Raw genomic sequence first — 15,497 nt, 5'->3', positions numbered from 1 at the left:
GAGAATCAACACTGCCCTCTAAGTGCGGAAGGTCTCCACCTGGCTGGCCATGGAAGTGCTCCAGGAGGAATCACTCTGCCCTTTCAACTTCAGGACTGTAGGGGGAATAGTCAGCTCTATAAAATCGAATAAAATTCCGTGGGGCTGTATGGTACATTTGTCTGGTATAGCGCTCTTCCGAATTCCTGATGCCTGGAGATTCCTCTGGGCTGTCAGGGTGCGGCTGGCCTGGGCAGGTCCCTTTCAGACCCTCCTGGCCCCAGTTACTGCTCAATCATTTGGATTAGTCTAATATTTAGATGTTCTGAGCAGTTTCATTTGAAATAAAGATTCAAACCCTTTAAACAAACCTTTTGTATATGCTTAATGTGCATTAATAATAAATAATTGCAGCTAGCATTTATTGAGGGATTATGATAGGCACTGAGTGTGTTCTCTTCCTCCTTGGTCAAGGCCCTGAACCCTCACAATGGCCTCATGAGGCTCATACTATTACTGGTGCCCTTGACAGGTGAGAACCCAGCCCAGGGAGGTGAAGTAACAGGTCCGCAGTCACATGGTGAGAACGCGCACAGCTGTGTCCACGCACGGCCTGCTCCCCAGCCTGTGCTCCTCGTGGTGGGCTGTGTGCTGCCCTTTAGCCCAGCCACTCGCTGTCTCTCAGGACATATTTTCATTGCAAAAGGACCTCGTGCTGCTGCTGAGGTGAGCACAGGCGCCGGATCAGACAGGCTGCATTCCCACGTGGCCCGACCACCTCTAGCTGCTGCACCTCAGTCAAGGGCACAACTTTGCTGCGCTTTTCTCTCCTTGTGTGTGAAGTGGAGACAGCGTTTGTCTGAGGGGAGCAGGTGTCAGGGAAGCCCCCTCAAGTGAAGCTCCTTAAAATGGGGACCAAGATTTCAGAGGAAACAGCAGTAGAAAAAAGACTTGCTTGGAGTTCTATTTTTTTTGAAAATGAAACCAAAATTAGGACAAGAGTTCTGTTTCCTATTTCCTTGGTGACAAGCCCCAGAGCATCGTGGTTCGGGCACAGCTCTGGAGCCCGCTGCTGCTTGAATGCAGCTCTGCCGTGTCTGGTGTGACCTGATGCGACTTTTCACCTCTGTGCTCACTCTCAGAGAGAATCAGCTGTGTGTGCGTGAGAGGTTAATCGGGGGTGGGTCATGACTATGTTTCTGACAGAATTAATTGCACAGTAGGACGTCCATGCTATCACATTTGACTTTCAAAGTCCTATATTAGGAGGGTCCTTTTTATTAGAAATACCCAAGAATTTTTCCACTTTCTCATAGGGTAGGGAGGAAAAGTTCCTCTAATTCCCTTAATACTGAAACTATCTTTAAGTCTTTATCTCATTATGAGTTTTCTTTTTCAGTTGTTAATGGATCTCTGCCATGTTCTCACTGATTGATAGTTTCATGATTTAAGTTCTCCAATACTCAATACTTTTCTCAACTTTATTTAACCTTATTTCATGTTTTTAAAAAAACTTCAAAATTTTCCAACAAAAAATTAAATTGATTTTTATTTATAACATCTAGTAAACACGCCAAGACCAAAACAAACAACTACAAAAAAATTTATTGATGTACAAGATGGACTGGCTGGAGAATAGAAGCTAGCATTAAGTAGGGGTGGGGAGCGAATGGGGGGAGTTACTTGTAATTTTATAGGTGGTGAGTTCACTTAAAAATATTTTTATGTTAGGTCACTTTTGCTTCAGTGTAACCTTGTAACTGTGGGGACCTGTGTGGTTGGGTGACTTACACATTCCTCTCAAGGCTGCCGTGAGCGCGCTTTGACATGACCTTTGTAAGATACTTAGCACAGTGCTGACGCGTCGTGAGCCTTCCCATGTAGCTGCTGAGAGTATTGATAAAGACCTGAGCATTATCTGTTAGCAGGTTTTATGAGGCATACAAGCCAATGATTTTTAGCATGCTCAAATACAAAATTAAAGTCATGGGTTTCATATTGAATCAGTCAAAGAATATTTCACTTAGAAGCAAAAACATGAGAAACCCAGAATTTCATAAAGTCAAGAACTGATTTTTTTCCTGTATAAGTTAATTGTTATATTTTCTTTCTTTTTAAAGTATTCTTTTTACCTGTTCAAAATGGTCTAATATTTTTCTTTAGAGTTAACTAGCAATCAGAAATATTAGAAATAATACATAATCTTCCAATATGTCTAAAATATTGAATCTTTTGTATCTTGACGTTCTTTCATAAGATTTTTTTCCCCTTTCAGAAGCAAACTTGAAAATTGTGGCTGTGTACTATGACCCCAAATCATTCCCTTGTGTCTGTCAGCAAGGCTGGAAATATTTTGGCTTTTACTTTCCCAAGAAACATTTTTGAAAAATGCAGTACTTAAAAAAAAAACACAAAAACCCCCAAAACCCCCTGAAGTCTGAATTTTTGAAATTGCCAGTGGAGAACTCAAGCGTTAGGAAATGAAGTGTGGAGCATGACATTTCTACAGTGAAAGCTACCACGTGTGAAGAACTTGGGCAGCTGTAACTCGCCGAGCGAATGCAAACTCGCTTTATTGAACTTGACGTGAAAGAGGCCAGCATGGGTTGGCCGTGCAGCTCTGCAGGGAGCACAGAGCTGTCAGCTCCTTACTGTCGGAGGAGTCACTTTTGGAAAAATCCACATGAGAATATAGTTTTTTGTATCTAATTCAGTTTGAAGTTTGACTATTTTATTGGGTGTATCATATATTTGCCCCAGTTATTCTCTCTACAACTCAGCTAGGAAATTCTCATCACGCCCCTTCCATGGCTGCCCTTAGTCTGCTAAGCCTGGAGGAAAGTTACTCCGAGAAGCACCTACAGCCTGACAAGGGGAAAGGCCACTTTCTTGGAGCAGATCTTCAAGATGTGGTCATGGACTCTTAAGTAAAAACGTTAGCATGCATCTTTACTTTATGCATCTATTTATAAATCAGATCATGTCAGGGAGAGTAATGTGATGAATGTGTCATTATTTTGAAAACCTTGTATTGATGATTTTAGTACTTTGTGATACTCCAGCTTGAATGTCTGGTTCGAAGTACTGTTTCCTTTGAAATTGGTTTTAAAGTGTATCATAGTTGAAAAAGATGCCTCACTGTGATAAATAGATTCTAATCGTAGGAGTGCTATGCTGGCTGCACTTACAGAGGGATTTATGTTTTAATCCTGTCCACCAATTATACAAAAGTTTCTTGTTTAAATGTGGCTAGTAATTCCCATCTTCCCTGGTGTCGATCATTCTTCCCGCAAATCAATCAGAAGTTGTTGCATTTTAAAAATACAAAACCCATGAGACATTTGTTTTGAAAGATTTAAAAAATGGATTAGAAAGCTTTTTTCAAAAATTTAAAGCATACAGACATGAGGACTGTTGTAGGTGGCAAACTTTAAATAATTTCTGCAACAAAATCAGAAGACAACAGAAACGTACAAATACTTCTTCAAAGTGCTCTTACTATGGCATATGCTGTACAACCTAAGTTTCTTCTGAGATGCATTTTCTTTTTCACTTATTAAAATATCACCCCTTTTTTGACGGGATAGAATATTTATTTGAAAAAATGTTTTTTAAAAAAACATCTGCTACAAACAGCCACTTTGCATCTCAGAAAAATCAAATTTGGAACACTTATTTTTGTAAGAAAATTAGATAGTACGTGTTTAAATTAGACAACTTTTTGAAGTACTTTGCTGCAGGGGCCAGCCACGTAGCATAGTGGTTAAGTTCACCCTCTCCACTTCCGAGGCCCGGGGTTTGCAGGTTTGGATCCTGGGCGTGGACTTGCACAGTACTCATAAAGCCACCCAGTGGTGGCATCCCAGGTACAAAATAGAGGAAGATTGGCACACATGTTAGCTCAGGGCCAATCTTCCTCACAACAACAACAAAAAGTATTTTGCAGGATAACCAACACCTCAATGTGGTAAAGATTTTTATGGTTATTTCCAATCTCACGACAGAAATTGTGAAGATTTGACCATATTTGAAGATCTTCTTTCTGGAAAATTAACCACATTTCATTAAAAAGTGCTTATAATCCATAAGCCCATTTAAGCAGATGCGTGTAAACTGCCACGGAGCACAATGTGTTGAAAATGAGGGTGGAGAAACAGCCCTGTGTCAACCCCTCGGCCTTGTGGGACCCTTGGTCTTTTCTCAGGGTACCTTGTGACCTAGGAGGGTGCCAGGGCCAGCATGGGTATGAAGTACCAGTAAAACTTAAGTTAAATGCCCTTGTAAAAAATAAATAAAGATAGAACTTCTTATATTTCCTCCTGGCCAAGCATATCCTCTGGGGATTACTATACTCAGTGTCACCATGCAGGTTGCCACTGGCATGTGCCTGCCTTAAGAGGAGTTCCCAAAGTCCTACAGTTGTGCTGTGGCCCAGGTACCAGCGCCAGGTGAGCAGGACCTGCCCCAGAGAATGCAGGGGTGAGGGGAAGGCGAGGGGTGGTGAGTCTCCCGGTCGGCCCCACTCAGAAGGCTCACGCAGCCTGCTCTGCCCTGCCTCCCCATCCTTAGGTCTCGGTCATTCAGCTGTGAGCTCTGCGAGTGCTGGACCACTTCCTGGTCACTCTGTGTAATGCCTGGCCCACTGCAGTGTTCAGTGAACCCCCCTTTATTATTGAGGTATAATTGACATACAACGTATTAGTTTCAGGTGTACAACATATTTCCATACTTGTGTATGCTGCAAAATGATTGCAATAAGGCTAGTTAACATCTGTCCCCATACATAGTTACAGATTTTTTTTCCTTGTGATGAGAACTTTTAAGATCTATTCTCTTAGCAACTTTAAAAAATACAATACAGTATTATTAACTATAGCCACCATGTGTACGTTACATCCCCAGGACTTATTTTATAACTGGAAGTTTGTGCCTTTTGATTCCCTTCAATGAACCCCTTTTGAATGATGCTGGCTCCTTTTTTTTCCTGAGCTGGAAGCTGGTTTCCGGGTGTGGGATTTAAAGGGGCAGGCACACCTAGAGGGAGATAGGGTGCATGCAACTGGTGGAGACACTGGTTAGTGTGACAGTGGCCTGAATCCCCCAAAACTGAAATCTCTGGCACTCTCTAAGACAGGCAACAGAACCGTGTTGTCCCTGTGCGCTTCTGCCTTGTCTGGCCAAAAGTGGATTCTGACCTCAGAGTAGCCTATGATCCAAGTGATTAACTAACATGATGCTTTCAACATGCTTCTGTTGACCTTTTTTGGCTTTCTGAAATGTAATTTCTATCTTGCAGCAATCAGTGTGATAATGTCTGGAGTGACAGGTTTTCCTTGTGTGGGAATTCACGGGAAAGAAGAAAGAGGGAGGATATTTTATTCGGATAGCATCCCATTCTTGTATTATATCATTCTTGTATATATCTTTTATGACTATTTTCCTATCTAATGAGTTACTGCTCCCTCGACGGTGTTGATGGCTGAAGGGCAGGACACAGCTCTGCTGGCTGGTTACGCGGGGCTTCCTGCACTAATGGCTCGCATTTATTCTTTTCATTGCAGATGCAGACACCATGGAGTTGAGCTGCAGTGAAGTACCTCTTTACGTAAGTTCCTAAGCACTGGGCTTTGGGTCAAAGTGGCCCTTTCTTGACTCGAAACCCACGTGACTGAAGTGGGGAGAAATGTTTTCCTCACTATTGAGTTGAGGCTTTTTAAAAACAACACACTGAGCATTACTGTCTAGTTCAAGTATGTGCGTGGAGCCTTTTAAAACTGGTTGGCTCCAAAGTCTGAGTCTTAATTCTATTTCTCCGAGTAACTTTTTTTAACGGTCTAAGTTCTAGACTCAGAAATACTCAGTTCCTTCATGTGGATGATTTCTGAACATCTTCTATGATAATATCCGGATAACAGCCAAGAATGTTTCTGCATGTCTTTTTTGGGGGAAGGTTTCGTGACAGTTGTGTCAGCCAAGATTGTGAAATAGGAATTCAAAGGGACAAGTGCCGGGATGCGTAAAGAGTAGGTGGGAGCCTGGGGAACAGAGGTGCCCGAGGAGATGCCGAGTCAGACATGGCTTCTGGGTTGAGGGAGGTTGTGTTCTTGAGAACAGTTGCTGGGTGTAACAGGGAAGCGAACTGACTGTCTCCTCACGTATGAAGTGGCAGATGGCTTTCTCTTCCTTCCTTGTTTCAGGCAAAACCTCCTTCCTTGGAACCTGACTGTATTGGTGGGGGGTGGGCCCGGATGTGTGTGTGAACCACGGTTTCAGGTGGCTTCCGAATCATCACCTCGTGGAGTCCAGCAAGAGAACCACATCTAGGATAGGATGTGACCTCAGTGCAAACTTATCCTTAAAGAACAAACTATTAATACGATGGACTATCAAGGAAGTGGACAAATTTAACTGGAATCCTCAGTCAATCAAAATACATTCACCCACTTCCCCTTCCTGCGCTCCACTACTCGAGTGGCCTCCTCCCTACCCTACACACACTCTGCTCTGTTCCCTGGAGGAAGACAAAATGATAGAATAAACGGATTTCAAAATTAAAAAAAAGCTGCCTCCTGGGGTACCCAGTGGTCTCTAGTACTCTCTGTAGGTTGTGACTTCCGGGTCATAAACTGTGTCGGTAGACAGTTGGGCTTGGCCCAGCCATAAGTAGAGATAAGGGCTGACCCAAGGCTAGCTGTGAAGTACTCCCAAGTCTGTTGTTTTCTTGTACCTTCTTCCTCCTTAGCTGTATTCATTCCACCCTGCTCCCTTACTGCAGAACAAACAAATCCGCAAACCTGATCATGTTACAGAACCCCCTGGTCTGGCTATTCTGCACTCATGCCAGTGGATTAGAGCCACACTAGGAAGGAGTCGATACACGCTACCTAAAGAGAGGAAGCTTAGAGCAAACAAAAGCAAAACATTTTTCTAATTTCAATAATATGTACTAATAGAATAAAATGAAAATTACAGAAAGTGTTAAAGTGACCCTCATAATCTTATCCCCTATAGATGCTATGTTAAAATGTATTTATCAATTCTAAGGTGCAGTTTTTCTCATTTTAACATCTCTGAAATTGAGATGCTCTTACATTCACTGTGCATTTTGGCAGGTGTCATGATGTAGCTGTTACCTATGCGTGTGACCTTGGGCACAATGGTTCATTTTCTTGTCACTTCCGATTACTTATGTGCCTTGCTGCTGCTATGTGAATTAATTGCTTTCGAAATGATTTCAGCATGATTTGGCATTAAAAGGCAAAGTTACTGTGTACCCAGAAAGATGTGGAAACCACAGCACAATACATGATAAAATCTGTATAAATTTAGAAGAGCTCTTTTGATCAGTAAAAAATAAAATCCTAACATTATGTTGTAATTGGCATTTTTAATTTTAGTGGAATATAAAATGCATATTATAACTGATGGTATTTTAGATGAATTATATTATGTACATTTAACATAATCGATTCTTGCTGTATATGGGTTGTAACCTGCTTTTTTTCACTTAACATTTTGTGTCAATATTATTGCAAACTGACCTAAGTCAATCTGACCATTTGGATGCGTGCAGTAAGAGTTCAGAGGGGTGTACTGTAATGAAAAGAAGTCTTAACCCAATTCCGCCAAATGAGCAGACGCAACTCTGCTCCGACTTGTTTCTGTGTCTTGGCCGAGCCTTCTGTCTTTCTGTCTTCAGAAGTTTGATAAATACTCACTTCTAGTTTCTCCTACCTTACTACAATCTGGATTATAAATCCTTGATACTTTTTAATTTATAATTATTTCATATATATTGTAAAAAAAATTAGAAATAAGCAAAAAAAACCTCCTGTTTAATCTCATCAATGGTAAGCACTGGTGACATTTTGGTATGTTTTTCCAGAGTTTTATCTATTTTTGTGTTGAATTTTATTGAAGGTTCTTTTAGCATTTATTTAGATGTGTTTTCAGTAACATATCATTTGGCTGTGATGTGTTATATTGGATCTCTTAATTTGGAAGCTTTTTTGTACTTCTCCTGTTTAGTTGTTATGACTGGTTCTTTTGGAAAAACAATAAAGTTCTGGCAAGTATATAAGATAAAACCCAAACAAAACTAGAAATTGTAAAGAGTCCGTAACGTTTGAGAGGATATCTTAAAATTATTTTTAAAAAAACCAAAACTAAACACAATTTTATGCTAATACACTGGAAAAAATATCATTAAGACAGACTTAAATCTCATAAGTTACCTTTTTTAACCTCAAGGAGAATTAGATCACATAAATGGAGTGATAATCATGGGGGAAAAATTGGTAGAAATTATTCCCCAACTTCTACCCACCCTTCACAAAAGGGCACCTTGTTCAGATGGATCCTGCAGGTGACTTTTGTTCCTTTGATTATAACCTGTTTTGACCGAATTCTTATCGTTAAAACATCTGTGTGTTTTGGGGTCACTGTGGAGAATCCTTCCGAAAGATGATAGAGATGTCTCTATTCCTATAGAAAATCTACGTGTGTAAGTCCACTTTGTTTTCTTCTTCCCATGCATTTTGTTTGGATCCGTGAAGAAAACTTTCATGTGAGCACAAAGCAAGAACTTAAAATTATTTTCCCTATTTCCCAGGAATCTGTTTCAGAGAGAGTTGCAGCCTCTGATTCTGTTATGCTGTAGAATTTTTTGGCTTTTTTTTTCCTATCTTTTTGGCAAACATTTTCTTTCTCACTTTTTTTGTGTGTGTGTGCAAACAGTCGTTTATCTTTAGGAAAGAGACTCTATCTTAGTATTGGGGATGCAGGAATATTCCCGAACTAAGCTGAAAACTCATTCTAATTTTTAAAATGAACTCTGGAGGTCCTCTGAGTTGCTGTTTCAGGAAAAGAGAGACCCTCCCCCAAACTAAGATTAGGGGAGACGCAGGGGTGGGAGGACTGTAGCCCAGGGTTTTAGGATATACGTCTGCAGGCCTGGGGGACGCGAGCTTGCAAGTCGAGTTTTCAGCCTCCTAGTGGCTTCCTGCTTCTGTCTTTCAGCACACGAAGAGCAGGCTCTGAAAGCCCCGGTGTTTGCATGCCTCTGCTGTTTTTATATTGGAAACAATCTGGTTTGAAATCTAGGCTTAATTTTAGAGTGAATGGTAACATGGTTTTAGGAGGAGGGGTGTTTACAGATCGCAAGGGGTTGTAGTGATGAAGCTAATGAACGGTGTGAAAGCTTGGAACAGTGTGAGTTAGAATTAGTATAAGTGACCTCAAATGTTTATTTTCTAGCTTAAAACTCTTTGACACTTTTTGGGAGCTTGAAAGGCCTATATGGGAAGTCGTAAAGTTATTTTTGTGTTTATTGCTTCTAGTCTTATTTTTATTTTCTAGTTTATATGTAAAAAGAGATAGGAAATGATGCAAGTATAGCTTAAAAGGAAAGATTTTTGCTTACTGAGTGTTTGAATTTTGAAAGAGGAAGAGATTTTGCATTCACAAGCCAGGTTGTATGTTTTTGCTGTTGAATGTTTTCTGATGACTTTTTAAATTGAGTTTTCTCAATTTCTGTGGATTAAGGAAGGTTGTAAAACAAATACATTATACATATTTACTTATTCCTCCAAGAACTTCCTTTTTCACAGGATGTTCTTACTTTTATGTAAAGTGTAATTAGTGTTAGTTTTCCCAAAATATCAGTTCAGTGCTAGGAAAAAACAGATGAGCTGTTCCTGGAGAAACTGTTGGTTCCAAAGGTTTTTTTCCCCCCCTTTTTTTTTTCTCAAAAATTGCTTTATTTTAGGTGATTATTTAAAGAATACTCATCATAAAACATATGAGTAAAGTTATCAAAGATCACTTGAAATCCGACCTTTGGAAGAACTTTCATTAGTATTTGGTGAGAGTCCTTTCAGGAGTTTGTTTCTGCAAACGTACACACCGACGCACGGGGTTCCCTAAAAGGAATCATCGGGACAGGCTGCTTTTGTCTTGGGCCAACCCCGTTAGTCCTCCCCTCATTTCGGTCCTCCCTTCCCCTCCTCCCTGGTAACTAGTGTTGAAACTTAGTGCAGGTGTTCTCGGCAGCATCATTGTCCCCTGGGAGCATGTTGGAAATGCAGATTCTCAGACCTCACCCCAGACCTACTGAGTCACTTGGGCGACGGGGCCCCGCCACCTGCGTGTTCACACAACCTTCAGGTAATTCTGACGTACACTACAGTTGGAGGACCAGTGACTTAGTGTGTGTATTTCCACATGTTTCTGTGCTCATACAACCCTTTAATACATACATACAGATCCAAGCTTTGATAAAATCATTTAAAAAAATCTGGGTCTTATCATGTAGACTTCTATATCTTTTCCAACTCAGTAACACTTCGTGCAAACTCCTCCAAGTCACCAGGCGTGGCTCTAATTCATTCTTTTAAGTGAATGGGTGTGGATCAAGCCACTTCCCTGTGGATGGTTATTCACTTTGTTTTGGTTCTTGGCAACCATGAACAGTTATTCACTAGACAACCTTGTCAGTATGTGCTTATATATCGATACTTTCATCTCCATGGGAGAGATCCCCAGGAGTGCAATTGCTGGATGAAGGGTGTATATATTTCAAATCCTAATGAGTTGCTTTGAATATGAGATGTAACAGTTCACATTTTATTCAACTTTCAGAAATATTAAATATCTAATTCTTTAGCTTTAATAACTGATAATTATGAAATTGGGGGTCATGTTCTATTTTTCACTGCTCAAAGGAAGTTAGCATGTTAAATTTAATGTTTAATTTTGGAAAAGGAGAAAATTCTCTTGTTTTTTTGGCCACAGTGCTTCATTGCTGTTTCCCGAATTCTGGTTAATATGAGCATCTAATCCACGGGGATTTTCATAACATCTGCAGAGGGTGCGCCTGTGGACCTTTGTGTGTGGGCTCTTGCTCTCTTCACCCTTCAGACGTGCTAATTGTATCAGCTGACTGAGGAGAGCAGCATCGTTGCTTTGTCTGGAGGCTGCAAATTGTGTAACCATTTGGGCAGTGGAGTTCTAGCTCTAGTAGCTTCTTGCCAGCTGGCGCTAAGCGATTTCCCTCTTCCCTTAGCATTTTGTTATTTTTTTCTGAGTCACAGTATCCTGCTGAGTTTGGTCCCAAGCATATTGGTTGCTGCTGGGTTCATTGTCTATATTAATTGAAGGTGTAATCTGATGTTTAGTAATCTGATCACTTCAGGGAGCTGAGCTAAACCTCCCCTGTTCAACCTCTTCTATTTCTGGGGCTAGGTGTTGCTTCCTTGAATCCTTGGCTGAGCACACTCCCCGTGGTCCTAGGCTTCCAGAAGGAGGACTCCAGGACAGCCCCCAGGGCCTGTTTCCTAGCCCGGGGAGGCAGCTTCCTATTGAGGCGGTAAGTGACTTGGCGGCTTTGTTCTGCGCTCACCTGGCAGACGCCTCCTTCCTGACTCCCGCAGATTCCTTCTGCTTCTGGTTCCTGTTGAAGGAAATCCTGTCCTCCAGATGTTGCCCCTTCTCCGAGTGTGGGTCCTCATCCCCCAGTGGGCTGCCTGTGACTGGTCTCTCTTGACCATCAACTTGGAGTCTTAGCTTGCAAAGGCACCTTAGAGACCTTTGCCCGGCCACCCTCACTTTGCGGATCAGGAAATGAAGGATCTAAGAGGGAGAGTCACTTCTTTAAATCGGCTAGTTTGACACTCAAGATTCTTAAATGCTATATAGGAAGCCATAACATCTTTTTACTCAGAAATTTAGTGGTGGATCCCACAGCAAACTTGGGGTTTTCCTACCTTCACTGGTTAATTAAAATGACCTTCCTCATTGTGCTGTCATCACAGCTTGACTTTCTCATTGGCCAGGTACTCAAGGGTGCCATTTTGTCCTTTCCTACTGTCTCCCTTGAGCTTTTTACACCATGAAGGATGGTGCTTCATCCGGGACCTTGAAGTATCTCATTTGTCTCCAGTTGCTTTGTCCTGCTCGAGCATGCTGCCTGTAACTAAGTCTAGGCAAGCCTCACCTTCACAAGCTTATTTGCTCACAAAAATATGGGCCCAGTAACTGGTGGTCATTTGCCCCATCAAGCTCTCCAGCTCAAGTTAAATAGAAATTTCATTAGCTCAGGTGTCAGGGTGTGGGTGAGGGTGTCTTTTAACACACAGCCGATTCTGGCTTTGAGAAAGGAATCGGGAGGGGCTTTTGCTTGAAATCAACTTCTACTTTGTGCAAATCTGCTTTTAGCAAATTATACCGACATCACCTGTGTGTTAAACACAGCAGCATGTGCATCTCAACGAATTGCTACATTTGGGTGGTTTCTGATTGAGCCGGGCTGGCTGAAGTTGGCTTAACTTGATCTTTCACCGCCTCCTCTGCCTGGCCCTGCTCTTTGCCTTTTCTCCTGTTTTGCGAATGAGGGGCAAACACACTCCACAGCGTCGTGTTGCAGCCACAGAGCAGGAGAGCTGTGCTAACTATCCCACCCTGGGGGCCAGCAGACACGAGAGGTCAGTTCCTGTGAAGTCTGGAGCTCCTGAGCTGCTGCAAGAGATTGCCTGGTGGTTCTGGCAGGAGCAGAGGAGAAAAACCACTTCTCAGACTTGAGCAAAGCTTTTGACTTAGAGATGTTCTGTAAATCCTCCATTAGCTTCATGCTTGTCCATATTCTTAAAGAAACACTACCCTTTCCTCTCAGCACAATGGCACTTTTTGGTGCCCCCGTTACCATCACCACTGAGATGATAGACTTCTGAGAAAATGCCAGAGGAAATGCACAACTGTGGGAAATGCAGAAAGAATTAGCCCCAGCATCCATCTTTTAAGGAATTTCTTTGCAGCTGTGGGCTGGAGGTTTTGGGTAAATAAGTACCAAGTGTTCTTAAAGTGTGCTTGTCTCACCTCCCCTACTTCAGGGACAGCCCCCACAATTCTGGGCAATGTGCAGCCTTGTTGTCTTTAACACAGAACTTGAAGAAATGGATGTTTTTGTTCTATGTGATTTTTTAAAATCTATCACCATTCTTAAGCAAGAATTTTAGGCATGAGGGCTATACATCAGAAATTTCTCTGGGAGAACCCTCAGTAGGAGAAAAGCTGTGATCCAGTTAAAACGTTTTCTTTACACATTCTGGAAAGGCAGCTCCTCTGGGAAGTGTGATAGAGCAGTTCTACACTGTCAGCAGTGCCTCCCTCACCCTGAGGCCGTGCGTGTCTGTGCGTTTTGAATAAGATGTCTCTGCCTCCTTTTCCTGTCTATAATTCGTCTGGCTCTAACCTTGTTATTTTTATCAAAACTGATCTCATAGAGGTCACTGATGTCACTCTTGCTTAGTCTAAGACGTTTTTTCTTAAGTCCCCCATTTAGTGCAACACCGTATTCCAGGCACTAAGGATACGGCAGAGCAGGAGCCGGGTTCCAGGCCTCTATTCTCCTAGAGCCTTCTTGAGGGTGGAGAGCCAGACAAGTAGTAGGGAAGCAAATAAAAATATAAGAATTTCTGGGAGTGGTCTGTGTTGGGACAATACCACGTGTGATATGGAAGAGAAGGATGTGTGTGTGTGTCATTAGGTAGGGCGTGAGCCTTCTAGCAGAAGGATCAAAAAGCACAAAGCCCCTGACGTGGGGATGAACATTATTCATTTGAGGGACAGCAGAAGCCCCAGCGGCTGGCACATGGAGAGGGAGAAGGGAGGTGGGCGAAGCTGGGTGGTGGACAACTCTGGCGGCCGAGGTAATGAGATGAGAAGTCGGTGAGGCATCCAGGCGGAAGTTCCTGATGGGATTTCTGTTCTAAAAATGTTCTCTTGGTCTCCACAAACTCTGCTGGTTCTCTCTTGAGTTCTCCGTCTCTTGTGCTTGCTTCTCCTCTGCTTACACGGGTGCTCCCCAGGGCCCACTCCTTCCCCTCTCTAGACGAGCTCATCTCTCCTTGTTTCAACTGCAGCTCCTCCTTGAAGACTCCTGCCCGTGGGCCCTCCCCTTGACCTCTGCCTGTGCCGCGCCCTCTGTTTCCAGCTGGCCTGTTTGCTGTTCCACTCAGTTATCCAGCTTTGGCTTCAAATTCAGACTGCTACATTTTAAAGTTTTTCAAGTTCTCCTCTAAACCAAGCTCCTTTCCAACGTCCTGATTTCTGTGCCACACCACCCTTCCCCCAGGCATCCCCACTTTAAGTCTGCGAGTTCCTAATTTCTCTGTTCCTTTACCCTCGTAGTTGATCAGTCACCGAGATGTGCTGATGGTCACGGCTCTTTTCTCTCGCTGCTATTGGCCAGTTCATCTTCAGAGCTGTCATTCCCTTAGACCTTGTGAGCGTGTCATTCTTCCCCTCAAATGTTGGTTATCTGCCTGCACCCCTCTCCTGCTTTGCAGCCATGTTCTCTCTGATGTAATCAGACGGGTCCTCTCTCCACCTGGATGGGCTGTCTTCCTTCTCTTCTTTGTAGCCTTTGCCCACGCTGCTCCAGTTCCGCCACCACGAATATGCCTTCACTGGAATGGGATGTGATGTCGTGTCTGGGTTATGACGCTGGAAGGCTGTGCATTTGGCATCTTCTAGGCAGTTTTCTAAGGCTTGTTTTCACTTTTTGGGTTAGGTTACCATCGTGGGAGTGGCTTCCTGTCTCCTGGGCCCTTCAGCAACAATCAGGATGTATTGCTACCGCTGGTACCTGGGTGTAGCCTGTGGCCCGAAGGGCTGGACTTTGCAAAGATGAGGCTAATTCAAAGAGAATAGCAGCTTCCTGCTTCAAAAAATTAGAAAGATTAAAATTAAAATACCATTAAATAATACTAGTGTTCACATTTACACAGGATACATTATTGGAGCAAAATAGACACTTGGGTCCAATGAAATACCTTAAAAAGAAAGCAGCATCCCTAATACATGTTGTGTGGACCAGACTGTAGAGCGTACTCTTCGATGAGATCTCATTTAACTTTTACAGAAACTCTCAGGTAGAAATTGTCCTCCATTCGCAGATAAGAGAATTGGGGTTCAGTGAAGCGGGGCGGTGGTCCTTTGTCAGCACGTATTTCCCTGGGCCAGCAGCTGTGATTGGCACAGAACTGAGTGAGGTGTGGCCACCCGGCTGGATTACAGTGGAACCTGGGGTTGAACCTCAGGTCTTCTGACTCTCAGTCCAGGGTGTTCTCGATTATACCACAACTGTCCCCTGGACACAGACTGTTTCCTCTGTTATATTGAAATACCTATCATGGTGTCCACACTGTAGGCTTACAGTAAATGTTTCCTGAGTGAATTTCTGGGAAATCATTGAAGGGAGGAAAGCTTGCTCTCTAATCCTTTATAGGAACATTTCAGACAATGGCTGTGGTCATTGAGGGGAGAGTCTAGTCAAACAAAATGGTTGATAATCAAAGATCGTGCTTGGTTACACCTGTAAGATTGTATAAAGTCCTTGCACCATAAGCTTCAGTCCTACTCTCCTCCTCTCAGTTCCTCAGGAATGTCATGCTCCTTCCTACCCCAGGACCTTTGTAGGTGCTGTTCCCTCTAACTGGCACACTCTCGCTCCCTCTCCCGTT

At 42.7% G+C, this 15,497-nt stretch overlaps 1 protein-coding gene across 15 annotated transcripts in view; it reads left to right on the top strand.

Moving 5' to 3' along the window:
- ARHGEF28 (Rho guanine nucleotide exchange factor 28) overlaps window positions 1-15,497 on the top strand; it is a 272,749-nt gene that overhangs the window by 47,630 nt on the left and 209,622 nt on the right. For all 15 annotated transcript variants that reach the window (XM_046665596.1, XM_046665599.1, XM_046665597.1 and 12 more), the window contains one exon: window positions 5,541-5,584. In XM_046665596.1, the coding sequence (XP_046521552.1) occupies window positions 5,541-5,584 (44 nt within the window). The remainder of the gene's footprint in view (window positions 1-5,540; window positions 5,585-15,497) is intronic.

The sequence above is a fragment of the Equus quagga genome, chromosome 7, assembly GCF_021613505.1.
Source record: "Equus quagga isolate Etosha38 chromosome 7, UCLA_HA_Equagga_1.0, whole genome shotgun sequence".
NCBI classification, from domain to species: Eukaryota; Metazoa; Chordata; class Mammalia; order Perissodactyla; family Equidae; genus Equus; species Equus quagga.
This window is presented reverse-complemented; position numbering and strand designations above follow the sequence as displayed.